Source organism: Coptis chinensis, unplaced genomic scaffold, assembly GCF_015680905.1.
Source record: "Coptis chinensis isolate HL-2020 unplaced genomic scaffold, ASM1568090v1 utg73_pilon_pilon, whole genome shotgun sequence".
Lineage (NCBI taxonomy): Eukaryota > Viridiplantae > Streptophyta > Magnoliopsida > Ranunculales > Ranunculaceae > Coptis > Coptis chinensis.
The window spans coordinates 232,670-248,437 of NW_028238182.1; the positions used below are offsets into that span (position 1 = coordinate 232,670).

Consider the following 15,768-nt stretch of genomic DNA (forward strand, 5'->3'; position numbering starts at 1 on the left):
TCAACAAGATCATTGGTGAAAGCCTCGTAGCTTCTCCCCCTCAAAGTCTGCTATGGTTTGGTCTTCTAAGAACACAACATCTCGACTTCGGATTACCTTCTTGTTAATCGGATCATAGAGTTTGTAACCAAACTTTTCATCTCCATAACCCGGAAAAATGCAATCGCTTGGCTTTGTCATCAAGCTTGGATCTCTCATCCTTCGAATATGCACAAATGCCCCGCACCCAAATACCCTCAAGTATCCATAATCAACATCTCTCGCCGACCATACTCTCTCGGATAATCACTATTCGAGGCTTTCTTTGGTGACGAGTTGATCATGCACGCACGGCCAGACGCATTGCTTCTACCCAAGAGCTTCTAGGTAGCTTAGAGTGAGATAGCATGCATCTCATCCTCTCTACAATGGTACGGTTCATTCTCTCGCTATTCTATTCTCACTGCGGTGTCTTGGGAACGGTCCGCTCATGACGAATCCCATGACTCGGCAATACTCTTCAAATGGCCCAATGTACTCACCCCCATTATCCGGCGAATACACTTCAACAACTTCCCCAATCTCTTTCCACCATGTTTGTGGAATTTCTCAAACACGCCAAGTACTTCATCCTTGGTCTTCGGACTATAGGCCCATATCTTTCTTGGCGATCATCAATGAATGTCAAGAAGTACGGCTCCCCGGTGGGACTTCACTCTCATAGGACCACATAAGTCCGTGTGCACTAGCTCGGGGACGTGTCCTTTCTCGTGAGATCGGAATCTTTGGAAAGACACCGTGTTGCTTTCCTACCAAACAATGAGTACATGTATTTAAATGTGTACCTTTAATGTCCGGCATGGCCTTTTGCTTAGCAAGAACTTCCATCCCTTTTATGCCCATGTGACCGCGGTCTCTTGTGCCACGCTTCGGATGAAGCTTCTTCTTCGCAGATTCGCCTCGCTTTACACAAACTAGCCTCGTGTTTTGTAAAGAGAGCAAGTTTTCTTTCCTCGGCTGCTACAATGGAACCTCCTCGGTTAGTTTTCATACCCCGCTACCAAACGAAGTTTACAAAGCCATCATCATCTAATTTCCCAAATTAAATTAGGCTTAGCCGTATGTCGGGGACATGTCTTACATCCTTGAGTGTCAAGGTGTAGCCGACATTGGTTTCTATATGAACATCTCCAATGCCTATAATCTTGAGACTCCATCATTACCCATCCTTACTTCACCATATTCACCACAAACCGTAGTGAAGAAGAATCCCCGCGGCGTGTGTGACGGATAGGATGCTCCTCAGATCTATCACCCACTCAGATCCCCTCCGATGAGGTACTAAGACAAAGACACACCACAATCCGACACAATTCCCACTAGGTCGCCGACCAGTGCGGTAGTATCTCTCTGCACTGTTTCCGTTCCTCGCACCATGTCTTCATGTACACAGTTATTCTTCTCATCCCTCTTCAAGTTCTTTTTCACTCATATCTGAAGTGGCCTTTGGTGGCACAATAGTAACATTGCCTCTCGCCTTAGGAGTTCTAGCTTCACCCCTAGATTTACTTCGCCATCACCTCTAGAACGAGATGGTTTTCGCTTCGACCTCTCCCCGTTTCTCTGCGTGAAAGGACCTGCGAGTGAGAAGAGTCCGCTTTGCACTCCTTCTAGTCTCCTCATTCAACAAAGACGTGGTAGCCATCTCCATGGTAACAATTCCATCCTTGGGTCGCTCCATGTAGAAAACCGCTAATGTCTCCCAACTTTCGGGTAGAGAGCCTAATAGAAACAAAGCCTCAACTTCGCCTCCCAAATTGATCTTCATCAAATGCATCTAATTGATGATATTCTCAGACTTCATTAAGATGCTCGGACATTGAAGAACCTTCTTGGTACTTCGTGGTCGCAAACTTCTTAACGACTAGCACTCCTTTGTTTCCACCCGACTTCCTCTCATAAAGGTCTTCGAAGTTTCTTCCATAGATCGGCGTCAGAGTCTCTTGGGCCACATGGTGAAAGACAATCGTCGCCAATCCATCATCGAATGTATCCAATCGCTTTTGTCTTTTTTCCACTCAAATTTCATCGATCTTTTCTCGGTTTTACTCCCTCATTCTCAATGGAAGTGCCAAGTCCTTGCAAGATAGCAAGTCTTCCATCTTGGCTTTCCGGATGGTGTAGTTCTTCCTATTCGGACTCATCATAATGAAAGTGTTCACGAATGGTCCATCTCTACAAGTTATTTAATCTCAAATCTTCTCTCGGGAATTTCGGCCAAACATCTTCCTCGACCAAGATTTGGATAACACCCCAGTCGTTCTAACCAAGGCTCGATACCACTTGTTGGGGATTACACCAATACCAATCGGTTCCCCACTACACGATAACTTGTATGAACACAATTCAACTCCTGACAAAAATCTAAATATCAACTACAACCTATACTAACATGCCCAACTCGCTAAAACAACTATTAACAACGGATAATAATGTAAAGCGGTAAAAGCAAACCACAACACAAAGATTTACCGTGGTTCGCCAATGATGCCTACTTCCACAAGAGCCGTTCTTAATAACGTGGGAAGGAAGATTACAATCTCTCCTTTTCGGTCTCTCACCTTACTAGATCACTCTTATCTCTTTTCTGTGGTTGTATCTCTCAAAGGTTATCTCTTTTGTTTTAGTCCGGATTCCAATCCTTCCGACTTGTTTGGTTCGTTGGTTAGGTTTTCCAAAACCTTGATTTTGGTTTTATCTCCAAAACCAAATTCGCGGATATTGTAAGCCCACGGAAAAATAGACTGCCTTCATCTGGAAGCGAGTGAAGTCGCTTCAAGACCTGGAGCTGAAGGCTGGCGCTCCACTTTGAGCTGGTCGCCTCTATGTTATCGAACTCGAAGAAGTCGCGGTATCTCTTAATGCGATGCCCGACTTGGCTTGTTTCTCTCCAGCTCCAGTTTCTCTCCTCATGTGAGGGATACCTCCAACAATTACGTGTTCTGTTTACATGTTCTTGCTCTTGTGTTCAAATACTAATTGTCTGTTATCAATTTAGGTTAAAATACTTGTTGTTCTACACTTGAATGGCTCGCAACAATCAAAACCAGGTCATGGAGTGATTTTTTTGCTCCTAGTGATATAACATATGTCTATATTATTTTGAAATCCAACTACCAATAACCGTCTTTTTTTTTAGACTTATCAATTTAAAGAGAAAATCTAAAATATTTGTTGAAAAAAACAGAAAATGATCTTTCAAATGTGGTCATCTTCTATGTTGACTCATAAATAAAGTAATTCCTTATAAATCTCTTTTTTATTGGGGCTCAAATAATAATTATTGAATTTTTTGATTAAATAAAATAACTAAAGAAGGAATTGTTTACCAATATTCTAAGGGTAAAATCGAAAGTGCTAATCTAAATAAATATGTTGCTAGCTGGATCTCCTATATAGTTGACAGGTGTTGCTTCTTAATTGGACTCATAGTCACAAAAATAAAAATAAAAACCGTAAAAAGTCTCTGAATTGACAGATTACCAAATTTCAAAACGAATAAACAATAAAAACGGTAAAAGTCTTCGAATTCTCTATGTTTACCAATTTTTAGTGATTTTTTCAAAATTTTTTTTATGATAGATAGTTTTATATTAATATTTTACTTTCTAAACTGTAATTATTTGGAGGATATATAACAAGAATTTACATATATATTTGTAAAATTTGAATTTGATATATGCTCGAAGTAACTCTGACATGATGCACAATCACACACTGCATAATATTTTATGTTTTAATTATTTATAGCTTTCCCGATTTTTTATGATTTTTTTAACAAATTTGTAGGAATTAATGATTTCTTCTTTGCTGAATTGATATGGAATTCCAAATTTGTGACTATGATTGTACTTGGAGCCCTTGGAGGGAATATCGCTAGAGCAAAAAATCACTCCTCATGGATGCAAATTAGGTTTTTTCATTCAGCAACGACTTCTAGACCAATGCCTACTGAGGTTTGGAGTTGGCCTCGCTCCGCATATTTGATCAGGTCACTTCTTCTCTGGCCAAAAGGACCTGCATTTCATTTCCATTTTCAGCCTAAAATATCATGACCTAGTGTCATACCAGCTGACATGTAATAAATGCCCTGGAATGACGCTATCAACACAATCATACATTTAACACTTCATAGGATCTGAAGACATAACACTTCTCTTCACAGTTATTTCCCAAGAATTCAATAGAGATAGAAGGTCTTATATCAAAATGGCCAGATATCGCACTTCATTGCAATCTAGTAATAGGGTCTGCCAGTACAAGTTGGTATATTAATCAAGATGAACATATCTGTATATATCTATCTACTTATCTATCTAATCTCCTACCTATCTTGGTTCTGGAGGAGCCAAGGCTTGTGAGATGATGGGAGACGGTTCCATTGGACTAGGAGTTACTGCAAGAGCAATCTTCTTTTCTATAGAAGAAAACCGATTGGAACCCCCAAAGCTGTCAATAGACTTCATGTATTCAGATGCATTGTTCTCTATGATCAGTGCATCCTCCAGCTCCCTTACAATGTTTGCCATACATGGTCTGTAAGCAGAAAAAGGTTCTATGCACGCCAATGCCACCTCAACCACCCTCCACATTGTTTCTGCGTGATACCCAGCCTTTATGTTAGGATCAACAATGTCATCCATTCTTGAATCCCTCACCAGTGGTTTGGCCTGCATGGAGAAAATGAGAGAATAAAAAATAACCTACTACATATGTGTTGAGCTAGGGAAAGACAGGACTTCATAGGAAACGTTCAGCTAGAAACTAGATAGACAGATACAAGCAACTTAACAGATCTTACTCTTTCTGTTTCGTTTTGATTGAAAACTCACGTTGTTTTCCTTTTTCATGAAGAAGGTTATGTCATGTTAGTGCCAAGAGAAATCTATTAACTCAAACTATGAATACCTTCTTTGATAATTGACATAGTTAGCAGTTATGTGGTAAGTATAAAATCTAGTTAGTTGGACCATACCCATTCTACCAAGCTCCACTCATTCCGGGGTCTATGTATGTTGAGGGGCTCACGACCACTTATAATTTCCAAAAGCACCACACCAAAGCTGAAAACATCACTTTTGGCAGATAAGTGCTGGGTGGAATAGTACCTGTGTTGAGGAACAATCAAAATCCTTCACAACTTAACAAGTTGAGATTCTAATTGTGCTTTAAATCAAAGATTATATTTTAGATAGAAGTGTACATGGTAAGCTCTTCAGATATAAACCACAAGGAATGAATGTGTCAACTTACTCTGGATCCAAGTATCCAGCTGTGCCTCTTACTTCCAGAGAAGCACCACTATCCCCTTCTTGAGGGGCATATTTTGAAAAACCAAAGTCTGCTACCTTAGCAGTCATCCTATGATCCAGAAGTATGTTGCTTGATTTTACATCCCTATGTATGATACAACGCCCCGCAAACGTGTGCAGATACAATAGTCCTGAAGAATATCAAAATTAAACATCAAGCCTCTCTATCTATTCTAACCAATTTTATTTAACTAGTCTTCTTTTTATAGTCTTAAGATGGTCCTATTTGTTACCATTTTTTTTTTCGAGGATGAGCATTTACCATTATATATATTCATTCTTAAAATGAATTCCTTCATTGTTTTGTTTAAGATTACGCAGTGGTCAGAAAACGAGAAAATAATAGAAAGTGAAAAAAATTCAAAACAGCAGCAAGTGTGCTTGCCTCGTGCAGCACCAAGTGCGATGGAGAGTCTAGTTGGCCAGTCAAGAACTTTTCTTTTTGCAGCTTCACCTGTAAATAAAACGTGGTGACAATGCAGAAAGTAGAAATCAATAATCAAGTTAAGATCTGGTGCACTGTCATAGATTCTACGACCTTCTGATTACTTTAGTTCTTAGGCAAATCAGTGTCTAGCTTTTCAGGAATTTACCATAGAGGCGATCTTGAAGAGATCCATTCGACATGAAGGGGTAGACAAGAATTTGTTGATCACTTTCAGAACAGTATCCAATAAGAGGAACCAAATTCTCATGCCACATAGCTGACAGAAGGTTTAGCTGTAATACAAAAAAACAAACATGTCACATTCTTGAAGATAATAATGTAATAGACTCACTTGCTTGAATTCAACCATATGCACTTATGTAGCAGACGAATTAGAACTGTTGGACCTGAATTCATGCAATTTTTCCTATATTCACTAAAAACTTGGTAAGAATAAAAGAGATATGTTCTTCTGGTTCTGATAAAAAAAAAATGTTCTTCCGGTCAAGTAGTGATAAACTTAACCATAATAAGATCAAAGATAGACAATCAGCTGTGGATATGCTTATGATATGATGACAAGATGTCAAAACATGGCTAGCAATCATAGAATTTTTGAATCTACATAAGGGAACTAATTGGAAAGACATATACCACAGTCATCAGTTGTAACCAAATCAGAAGCTAAAAACCAAAAGAAGTAAATAAACCTCTAGGTTTAACTTTTGCATGGCATCAAAGCTTAGTCAGAGGTTTTACAGCAAAAATACAAGATAAGAATAAACATCGCAAAGTGGTGAAATAACTCAACACCATTTGAAGGGGGCTGAAATTGGTGTCCCACCGACACGGGTAAGTACATTACTGAGTTTACATTCAGTTTCTTCAAAAGAATGTTTCAATCAAATTTTTGGTGTGAATTGTTGAGCTTGTTGCAAAACAAAAATTACACAACAATGTGAAATGCACAAACTGTTTTACCTCATTTTCGAATTCACGAGTTCCCTGAGTTGATGTTGCTGACCGAACCTTCACAGCCACTTCGTGACCATCAGGTAGCGTGCCACGGTAAACAGACCCAAAGCCCCCCTCACCTATCAAGGTTTTATATTTCTTGGTGGCACTTTCAATGCATTCCAGAGTAAAAGCTTGTATGGATATTGACTTGAAACCGAAGTCATCCTTGCTGGCTATAGAGAAAACTGCGTCTGCATTTTTCCAGGTGGATTGGTTGGGAGAAGAAAGAAAATACAAGCCATAGAATAGATGGGAACACGAAACAAAAAGCCCGTAAAAGTGACAAATCTTCATTATGAAAGAACTTTACTGATCACAAAATGTTATTACGAGTATTATTTTAGTGTTTATATGAAACTGCTTAGACTTGAAAATACAAAATATCCTGTATTGCACGAATTAGATATTTTTTTTTTTATCTATAAGCCCATAAATCACTGTGTAATGTATTTAGTATCTACAAGATCCTAAGTTGCCTTAGCATATTACAGATTCTCAAAATGTTCCATTCTTGTGAACAGGGACGATGATTCAATGTTTCTCATTGCTTCATATACTAAGATCTCATTGTTGAAACATTGATTCAAATCGATGTCCTTGCTCAAGAAAAAAAATCTTTGAACCTTCAAGCTCTCTGCACCTACTGCTTTTTACTTTAGGATATTAGAGACTTCATTATTCAGAATATGCTAATACATGGACCTTTTTGAGTGTAGGGTGTACTGACAATAATTAGAAATCAAATCCTGTTTGATAAAATGTTCAAAAATAATACCTCCTAAACATTAAAACAAAATGATAAGGATGAATGATATGTAAACTCACTCTGGGTAATGTGGTCTTCCCCAACTAATCTCCTCCTCAATACCCTCCGTCTACAAATGCAAATAAAGATGGCTGCAATTGAAACAGTGAACAATAGGGAGCCAGCTGCAACACTTCCTATAACAATTTGTTTTGTTGAACGGGAAGGACTTTTGCTATCACGGATTCCAGAACTGAAAGTGGTAGTAGAAAAAAATAAATAGCTAAATAAGAAAATAAAAAATCATACATGTATGAATTATTAAATACAAACCAAGTACATTGTTTCCGTTTGAATCCTGAAATTAAAAGAATACATACTCTGTTGTAAGATTTGACTGTTTTGACAATCTAGAAGGAAGGTCATTTCCCAAGTTGGGGTTGCAACCAAAATCCCTGAAGGGGCACACATATATTCTAAATGAGATTGAGTTCTGGAACCAAAACTTAATTGGAAAAAATGTATCATAAATGAGGGCGAGAAACAAGCTAGGTCAGAACTTACAATCTTGATAAATATGGAAGAGAGGCAAGAGATTCTGGAAGTGGCCCAACAAGATCGTTATGACTTACATCCCTGTGGTGTGAAACAAGGTGAAATTAAAACACACTCATAGAGTTTGGTAGTCAAACGATGGCAGAAATCGTACCAGGACTTACACATTTCATAATATGCATACCCAAAGTACTACCATTTCATTGATATTAACAAAAAGGGATTCCATTTAATGCTACACTATAACTAAGTCGGAGAGAACCTACATTATCATCAATAAGGAAGACATAGGAAAGGAGGGGACGGTCCCTGTGAGGTGATTGAAGCTCAGGTTCCTGCAATAAATACAAGTAGAAGAAAATTGATCAAAACTAGAAGACGAAATAGGGAGAGGGGTGTCAACAAAAATCATACAGGTGCTTCAGATGAGTCAACTGAGTGATGATGGGAGGAAATGGGCCCTGAAGACCATTGGATGAGAGATCCCTGAAAAGACACAATATTTATTAAACATGTAGATTGCAAATAAGTAAATGAACGAAGCATTTTCCATGCATCAAACAAAAGACACACACATAGAGAGGTGCTTTGAGCTTACAGATGGGTGATGATGGATGATTGTTGGTCGGTGAGATGACATCGGAGACCTGCCCAGGGAAGAGGAAGACATGGGTTGCCAGACCAACCTCGCAATATTTCATTTCCTGGATTGCCCACCAACAACTCATCTCTCAACTTCACAATTGCATCAACTGTTTGAATCAACAACAGCACACTAGTTAGCAACTGAAAACACCAGTTGTTTGTGGTGACCAAACTCCAAATCCCAGAAGATTAAACTACCACATGATAATTAAGAGAGTTACCATCTTGCTGTAGAGTTCCATTGATCCACTTGCGGACTCCTAAGATCTCATATGCATTGCAAATAGGTCCAAACTCAGCACCGTCTACCTTGATCAAGGACACATTAAGAATCCCATTTGCGTCAACGCCCAATGCAACTTCTCTATAATTTGAGGTGTTGTTGTATAGAATGTCGAGACTATCACTTCTCAGTTCTCCATTTACATATATGTTAAACACCCGTTGCCCGACTCCGACCGAGACATTGAGCTCTAGGAAATAGAGGTAAATGACATATTGGCTATTGAGTGTGTCAAGGTCATCGTATAACAACTCTAATCGTTCTGCACTGGTCAGAGCAGTCTGTAGCACTTCAAGGGGAATACTTGCATTAGCACCATTGACACTAATGTTCACATTAGACATTGGAATAGCATTTTCAGTTTGACTCACATCCATAGTCCAGATTCGGTCCTGCTGATCATATGGATACCTGCGATCAAAACAACATGCTAGGCATCAATGCTACATATTCTTTAACTAGGCGAGATATCGTGGAATGTAAATCCAGGGAAGCATACCTGATTGCTCCTATATAGTTTCCAACATCAACCCTTCTGACCACGTTTAAAACACTAGATTGATCGCTCTTTAAGTAACTCAAATCATTCAAAGGCCTTAATTCAACCTTGGATAGGTAAGGATTGCCATTTTTTTTCACTAGGCAGAAGCTCATATAGTTATCAGTAGCTCTAAATATACCTTCCACCTCCAATGAATCAACTGAAGAATTCACTCGACTTAATGTTGTGGCACTAATGGAAACATCGAATAAGGTATCCGTGGTAGTTTGATGATAATTGCCATGGGCAACTGTACCTCTTATCAGATAATTACTATTGCCATGAAAGAATGTACCCCTTACCAGATAGTCATTACTAATAATTGTAGTCAAATTGTAACACCATTTCTGTATAGAACCACTGCTGAAAATTCGAGCTTGTTTATAGCTAGAGTCGGACGCTGGGATTTGGCATATTCCTTTCTTTTGAAACAAACCGGTATCTGTGATATATCTTAAGCCGGTCTTTAGATCAGTAAAATCTGATGTAGCGCAGCATTGAATGCTCACAAAACCTGCATGGCAATTGATACTAGTGATATTCTTAACAAATAATTGGCAACATTGTTCTAAGCACATCCATTTCTTTATATAGACTGTGGGACGGAGAAAAAGATCTAATCTTTCACTGAACCAAGTTGGACTTCATAGATACTTCAAGAAGTAGTATTTCTCTACGAATGTGTAAATTAAGACTCAGGGCGGGATTTATTAGTGTGTCAAAGCTTGTGCTCTGGCTTTAACGTACTGTTATTCGTAGTATCAGTATGGATCGCCTTTTATGTGCCTAGAAGCACGTGTTTTGTGTGCATGGTGGATGTTAGGTAATGAAAATTTGGATTATTTTCTCAGATCAGATTGAGGGACATATATGCATTGCAAAAGTGATAGATCGAGGAGGCAAAGCTGTGCATCAAAAAAGGCTTTGTTCATTGCCGGATTAAAAGAACCGTATGCCTACATTCATATCCAAACCTGGAAATTCTTGGACCTGTAACTGTGTAACCACCCTCCCATGGGGTACGGAAACATATAGTTTATCATATTCATTAATCATCAACAAAGAGGACTTCATAGTCCAAAGTCATGCATACCTTCTTCTTGTGCAGTAGTAGATATAGAGTGAGCAAGTAGGACAAAGAGGCAGCAGCATAGCAGACTATATCCTGTGCCCCTTGTCCAGATTATCAATCCCATCATCCACTCATGTTAAACTGGCGTCGTCCCATCGGAATTCAAATTCATATTCAGAATCAGGCCAACTGACACCAACTATCATTCAAACTGGTTTCCTACCATATATTTTTTCCCTTCAAAATTCCCAAAGTTTCAGTAATCACCTTCTGTGATCAATATCTCAAGACTGTATGCAGGATCGGTGCAAAGCAACAAAAAAAATGAGGTTGGTTGACTTCCTATGTGGGAATTGCAGAAGCATGGAAGAAAGAAGATATAAACAACTACTCCAATTAGAATAAATGTAATTGTACTGTCATTTGTTAATAAATATTAGTATAATCGTTTATGATATTATAAAACATGAGCTAAGCAAATGGTATCGGAACAACCATTAAAATTCGTCCCTCTCCTTGTCATTTACTTAGGGAGCAACATCATGGAAAGCTCGGCTGCTAGCTATACCATGGCTTAGGATGTCACTCAGTGGAGTTCAATTCAACATCCCTACGTACATATCATATTCCTGATGCGGGGCCCTTTCTTCCTACTACAATACTACATATATATTTTATGTGTGCCATATGTCTAAATATTTTTTTCCTTATGTAGTTTGGTTGAGCGTATTATTGTCATAGACTCATAACCTTTGCCCGAGTTTGCTTCTTATATACAATTCATTCGGACAATGTTTGACTCTAAGTTAACTTTTTAAAAACTCATATGTAAAAGTCTTTGTTCTAACAATAAATAAATAAAAGATTATGTAAAAGTCTTTGAACCAAGTTGTTCAGAAAAACTCTCTGAAACATATTTGGGAGGTTTAAGCAGGTTGTGCTTAAGAGTACAACCTTTTTCTTATAATAATTGCAATAATTGTTCTAAATAGTAATTAGAACAGAAAATATTATAATTACTTTCATTTTGCAATTCAATCTCTTTCCTAATAAAATGAGGGAGGAGCCATAGCATGTACTCCATGCCACCAGATGCCGAGTTGAGATGGTGTCTGCAGACTGCAGCTTGCGTCCCTACTGTGAGTAGCTAAATAAAAGTTAATGGTCCACACTCCACAGCTTGTCTTCCAAGTTACACGGCATCCCAATTCAGACGGTAGCAGAAATGTTTGCGATTTGCATATCGCAAACACTGCTCAATCTTCTTTTAGGAATGTGAGAATATGGACATGGGGATAAAGGAATACGGCACTGTTGGTGTCTAAGCCAGGCTAGTTTCTGTGCAAATGTGGCAATTCAATATTTGACTGTATAACTGTACTGAAGCACCATTATCTTATTTTAACATAATGTTTTCGACATTTTTCCAGTGGAAGGATGTGTTAGAGGCATATAACTGTTTTGGATTTTTGTTGTGCAATTCCTAAAATATTTAGGGGTGTAATTTACATATTCGACTTAGACGTAGGTTCTGCATTGTTACCACTAAAAAAACTATATCAGTTGTTTATGTTTGCTACTTTAATCATGATGATACAGTATAATCTAGTGTTTAGCAATTAGTTACACTTGAGAATGGCAAGTGACTTTAGATACCATGGTTATTCGTTGTGGAGAGAGCTAAATATATGACTTGCAAACGTTTGGACTTTGGATTGAGAAATCGACATTCTGACACACTCATGACTCATATCTATCCTTGTGCCTCCTTATCCTAGCAATGCACCTTCCAATCCCAGCAACTCTAGGAACTAAGCTGGATTCAATATGATAAAATTCTTAAAAACAAAACACGCCTCTCAACATACTAATATGTAACAATAAGCATGTTTTACGCCAATGCAGTGCAACGTTGCGACTATAATTACGGATAGGAATTGCGTAAGCATTTTCTTCCAATATGGGTACGAAAAAATGTGAACTGAATTCTCAACAATGGAAGCATAAATACAGAACAGACCCCTGGGAGAAGCAGTTTATCAAACTGAAACAACTCTAAGAATTTAAAAACAAGATGTCATCTTGTTAAGAACGAAATTATCATTCATCAAGCAGAAGGCGACTGGATAATGTAAATCTGTTATAGAAGAGAAAGTATACAAACTTCTTTTGGAGACATGAAGTGCACTCGTACTAAAACTTGTTAAAATTGAGCTGTAACTTTCTGGACATGACAAAAAAGTATTATATAGGTATAATTCCGAAAGCTAATTCCACCAGTCGTGGTGGAAGTTGAAAGAACAAAACTGATGGTACGTTACTCTCCACCCGTCCAAAACCTCATTCAAACCCGTACTCCAACTTACATTTTAACTGCCACATTCTGTGCCGAGCTCTTCCTAATAGCACCTCTTACACATAATTCATTCAGTAACTCCAGTGCCTCTTTTGCCAGACCTTCGTGGGCTACACCTTCAACAAGGATGGTGTAAGTAGATTCTGTGGGTTTACAACCCTTAGATACCATGTATTCCAAAAAGTCAATAGCACGGTCGGTCTGACGAGCTTTGCAAAGCCCTAAGATGATGGAATTGAATGTGATTGCATTAGGTCTGATACGCAGTCGCTCCAATTCATAAAAGAACTTCATAGCTTCTTGAACCTTACCTTCTCTGCTTAGCCCGGCCACTAGGGATGAATAAGTTATTATATCTGGTTGGAGGCCCTTTGCCAGCATTTCACCTAGAAGCTTTACAGCATGTTCTGTATTCCCCACCTTTGCAAGTCCATCAATAACTGTGTTGTAAGTGATCAGCACTGGAGAGCAACCTTTACTGCCTAGCTGGTTAAGTAGCTCAACTGCAATATCAACCTTCCCGTCCTTGCACAAAGCAGTCAGCAACGTGTTGTAGGTCACGATATCTGGATAGCACCCTCTTGACACCATTACATCCAAGTACTGGATTGCCCTGTCCATTTTTTTCTCTTTACAAAATCCATGAAGCAATGGGTTGTAACTTAAGGAATTGGGAATGCATCCATGCTTTGGCATTTTTTCCAAGATATCAATGGCACGACCCAATAAGCCTTTCCTGCACAAGAAATTTATTAAGATATTGAATGTAACAACACTAGGTGAACAACCTTTGCGCACCATATCAGCTAGAAGTTTCTCTGCATCCATCCACCTTCCTGTGCTACACATGCTACGAAGAATAATATTGTGAGTTATCACATTGGGTTGGCACCCGTAAGACAGCATGTTATTCAGAAATTTGATCGCTTCATCCAATCTTCCTTCCTTGCAGATTCCATTAATAAGAACATTATAAGTAACCACATCAGGCTTACATCCCTTATTTCTCATTTCATCCAAAAGCTTCATCGCCTGGCCAACTCCACTCTCTTTACAAGTGGCTTCGATCAAAATGGTATACGTAAAAACATCAGGATAACACTCACGCTTCAACTGATGATCGAGAACCTTCATTGCTTGTTTTAGCTTCCCAGAATCACATAAGCTACGCAAGATTGTATTGTAGGTAACAACATCAGGGGCAACGCTCATCCTGTCCAAGAGCTGCAGAGCATTGTCAATTTCACCCGACTTGCAGTAACCACTGATCAAGACATTGTACGTTATAACATCTGGAACAGCTCCGGATTGTTCAAGAATCTCCAAAACCTTAGTAGCCTTCTGAGTCTTGCCAATCTTACAAAAGCCTCTAATTAAACTGGTACACGGGATTATATCTGGAGTATCTCCATGATAAACCAATCCCTCGAGATAGTTGAAACCTTCCTCTAGTTCCCCATTTCTAACTAAACGGCGCAGATGATTGTTACTCTGGAATTCTTCAAAACCGCGGGAAGAGTTGAGCGGGGCAGAAGGTTGGGTTTTGGACGAACTAACAGTGGAAACGGCTGAAACCAGGTTAGACCTTTTGTTGGGTTTTGGGTTTACCATTGACAGAACACAGCAACCAATACTGTGATTATCTGTGGCGTCTCTTCTACTGGTTATGGAATTAAATGAGGAATAGGCTTGTTTTGCTGACATTAAAGAACTCATCTTTTCTTCACAAAAATCAAACCAATAGCATGGTTACAAGAAATGTTTGTAAAAAGAGAGTAACAGTATCAAAAGTGAAGAGATAATAGTAGGAATTGAGAAAGAGAGAGCTTAACAAGTTCATAAATATAAAAAAGTTACCTCATTTCTTATCCATTCTTTTTTCTTAGGGCGTGAAATCGACAGAGCTTCACTTTTATACCAAAATATCGATCTCATTTCTGATATTTATACCAAAATGTTCAGGGACAAGTTTACTGTGTTGCAAGAAAACAAAAATAAACATTTGATCGAATTTCAGCTGGTGGTCACGCGTGCAACGATCTTAATGGTTCGTTATTACCATTCTCTGCTCAATAACTCATGAATGCTGCTTTCCTCATCGGACTCATTCACCGATGTTAATAATGTTCCTCTGTTGAGAGCATTCCCAATGCAAGTCACTCTTATTCACGTCCACATAATTCACGTCCACGTCAGTTCTATTTTTCCTATTTTCCATCGTTTTGGTGAAAAGCAAGATAAAACTGCACAATGCAAATGTGAAAATTGAAAAAACACGTGAGATAGAATGAAACATCCCGTCTGAAGAAAAAAAAAAAAAAAAACCGAAAAAAATTCGAAAAAACACGCGAGTCCATTCGAAAAAAAAACCCGAAAAATTAAAAAAAAAAACACACGAGACGGAATAAAACATTCCATCCGAAGTTCCCAACTCAGCTACTATCTCGGTTGAAAGTTTCATTCTCGTTTTGGCTTGAAAAAATAATTACCTTGATATTCACCTTTGCATTGGGCAAAAAATTTTATCAATTTCGAGGTGAATATTGTCACATCCCTTGATATTTGCATTGGGAATGCTCTGATAGTTACATTGTTTGTTGGAATTAACATCAGTACCCGTGAGTCACATGTGAATAAGCTTTCGGTAATGAATGAAACATACATAGGAAAAGTGTTAATAATAAGCTTTCGAATAATAATTCAATGCATTCTCCCTTTTCCTCTCCCTCCACAAAGACCAGAAATTCTACACCTTTCTCCTCTCACGAGTTATTAT

General features: G+C 38.5%; 2 protein-coding genes across 2 annotated transcripts; both read right to left on the reverse strand.

Moving 5' to 3' along the window:
- Nucleotides 1-4,173: 4,173 nt before the first annotated feature.
- LOC147472809 (nodulation receptor kinase-like) lies at nucleotides 4,174-11,172 on the reverse strand. Its single transcript, XM_086588257.1, has 15 exons — nucleotides 10,658-11,172; nucleotides 9,523-10,078; nucleotides 8,962-9,434; nucleotides 8,694-8,847; nucleotides 8,510-8,581; nucleotides 8,362-8,430; nucleotides 8,105-8,176; nucleotides 7,921-7,995; nucleotides 7,621-7,793; nucleotides 6,760-6,986; nucleotides 5,945-6,071; nucleotides 5,737-5,805; nucleotides 5,293-5,482; nucleotides 5,015-5,147; nucleotides 4,174-4,709 (listed from the first exon to the last, which is right to left on the reverse strand). Exons 1-15 carry the CDS (start codon nucleotides 10,761-10,763, stop codon nucleotides 4,368-4,370), a joined length of 2,838 nt encoding a protein of 945 aa, XP_086444383.1. The 5' UTR covers nucleotides 10,764-11,172; the 3' UTR covers nucleotides 4,174-4,367.
- A 1,546-nt stretch (nucleotides 11,173-12,718) lies between these two features.
- LOC147472810 (Pentatricopeptide repeat (PPR-like) superfamily protein) lies at nucleotides 12,719-15,092 on the reverse strand. Its single transcript, XM_086588232.1, has 2 exons — nucleotides 13,304-15,092; nucleotides 12,719-13,213 (listed from the first exon to the last, which is right to left on the reverse strand). The coding sequence occupies exons 1-2, from the start codon at nucleotides 14,706-14,708 to the stop codon at nucleotides 12,999-13,001; spliced, it is 1,620 nt and encodes a 539-aa protein (XP_086444358.1). The 5' UTR covers nucleotides 14,709-15,092; the 3' UTR covers nucleotides 12,719-12,998.
- Between the last annotated feature and the right edge of the window lie 676 nt (nucleotides 15,093-15,768).

What these genes read in the sequence shown, in the direction of transcription:
- LOC147472810 (XM_086588232.1), bottom strand. Translation starts at nt 14,708, where the DNA reads ATGAGTTCTTTAATGTCAGCAAAACAAGCCTATTCCTCATTTAATTCC. An exon ending in GGCCGGGCTAAGCAGAGAAG is followed by an intron (nt 13,214 to 13,303) that starts GTAAGGTTCAAG and finishes CCATCATCTTAG; the next exon opens with GGCTTTGCAAAGCTCGTCAG.
- LOC147472809 (XM_086588257.1), bottom strand. Translation starts at nt 10,763, where the DNA reads ATGATGGGATTGATAATCTGGACAAGGGGCACAGGATATAGTCTGCTA. An exon ending in TTGACTCATCTGAAGCACCT is followed by an intron (nt 8,431 to 8,509) that starts GTATGATTTTTG and finishes TATTTATTGCAG; the next exon opens with GAACCTGAGCTTCAATCACC. An exon ending in GGAAGACCACATTACCCAGA is followed by an intron (nt 6,987 to 7,620) that starts GTGAGTTTACAT and finishes GGAAAAATGCAG; the next exon opens with ACGCAGTTTTCTCTATAGCC.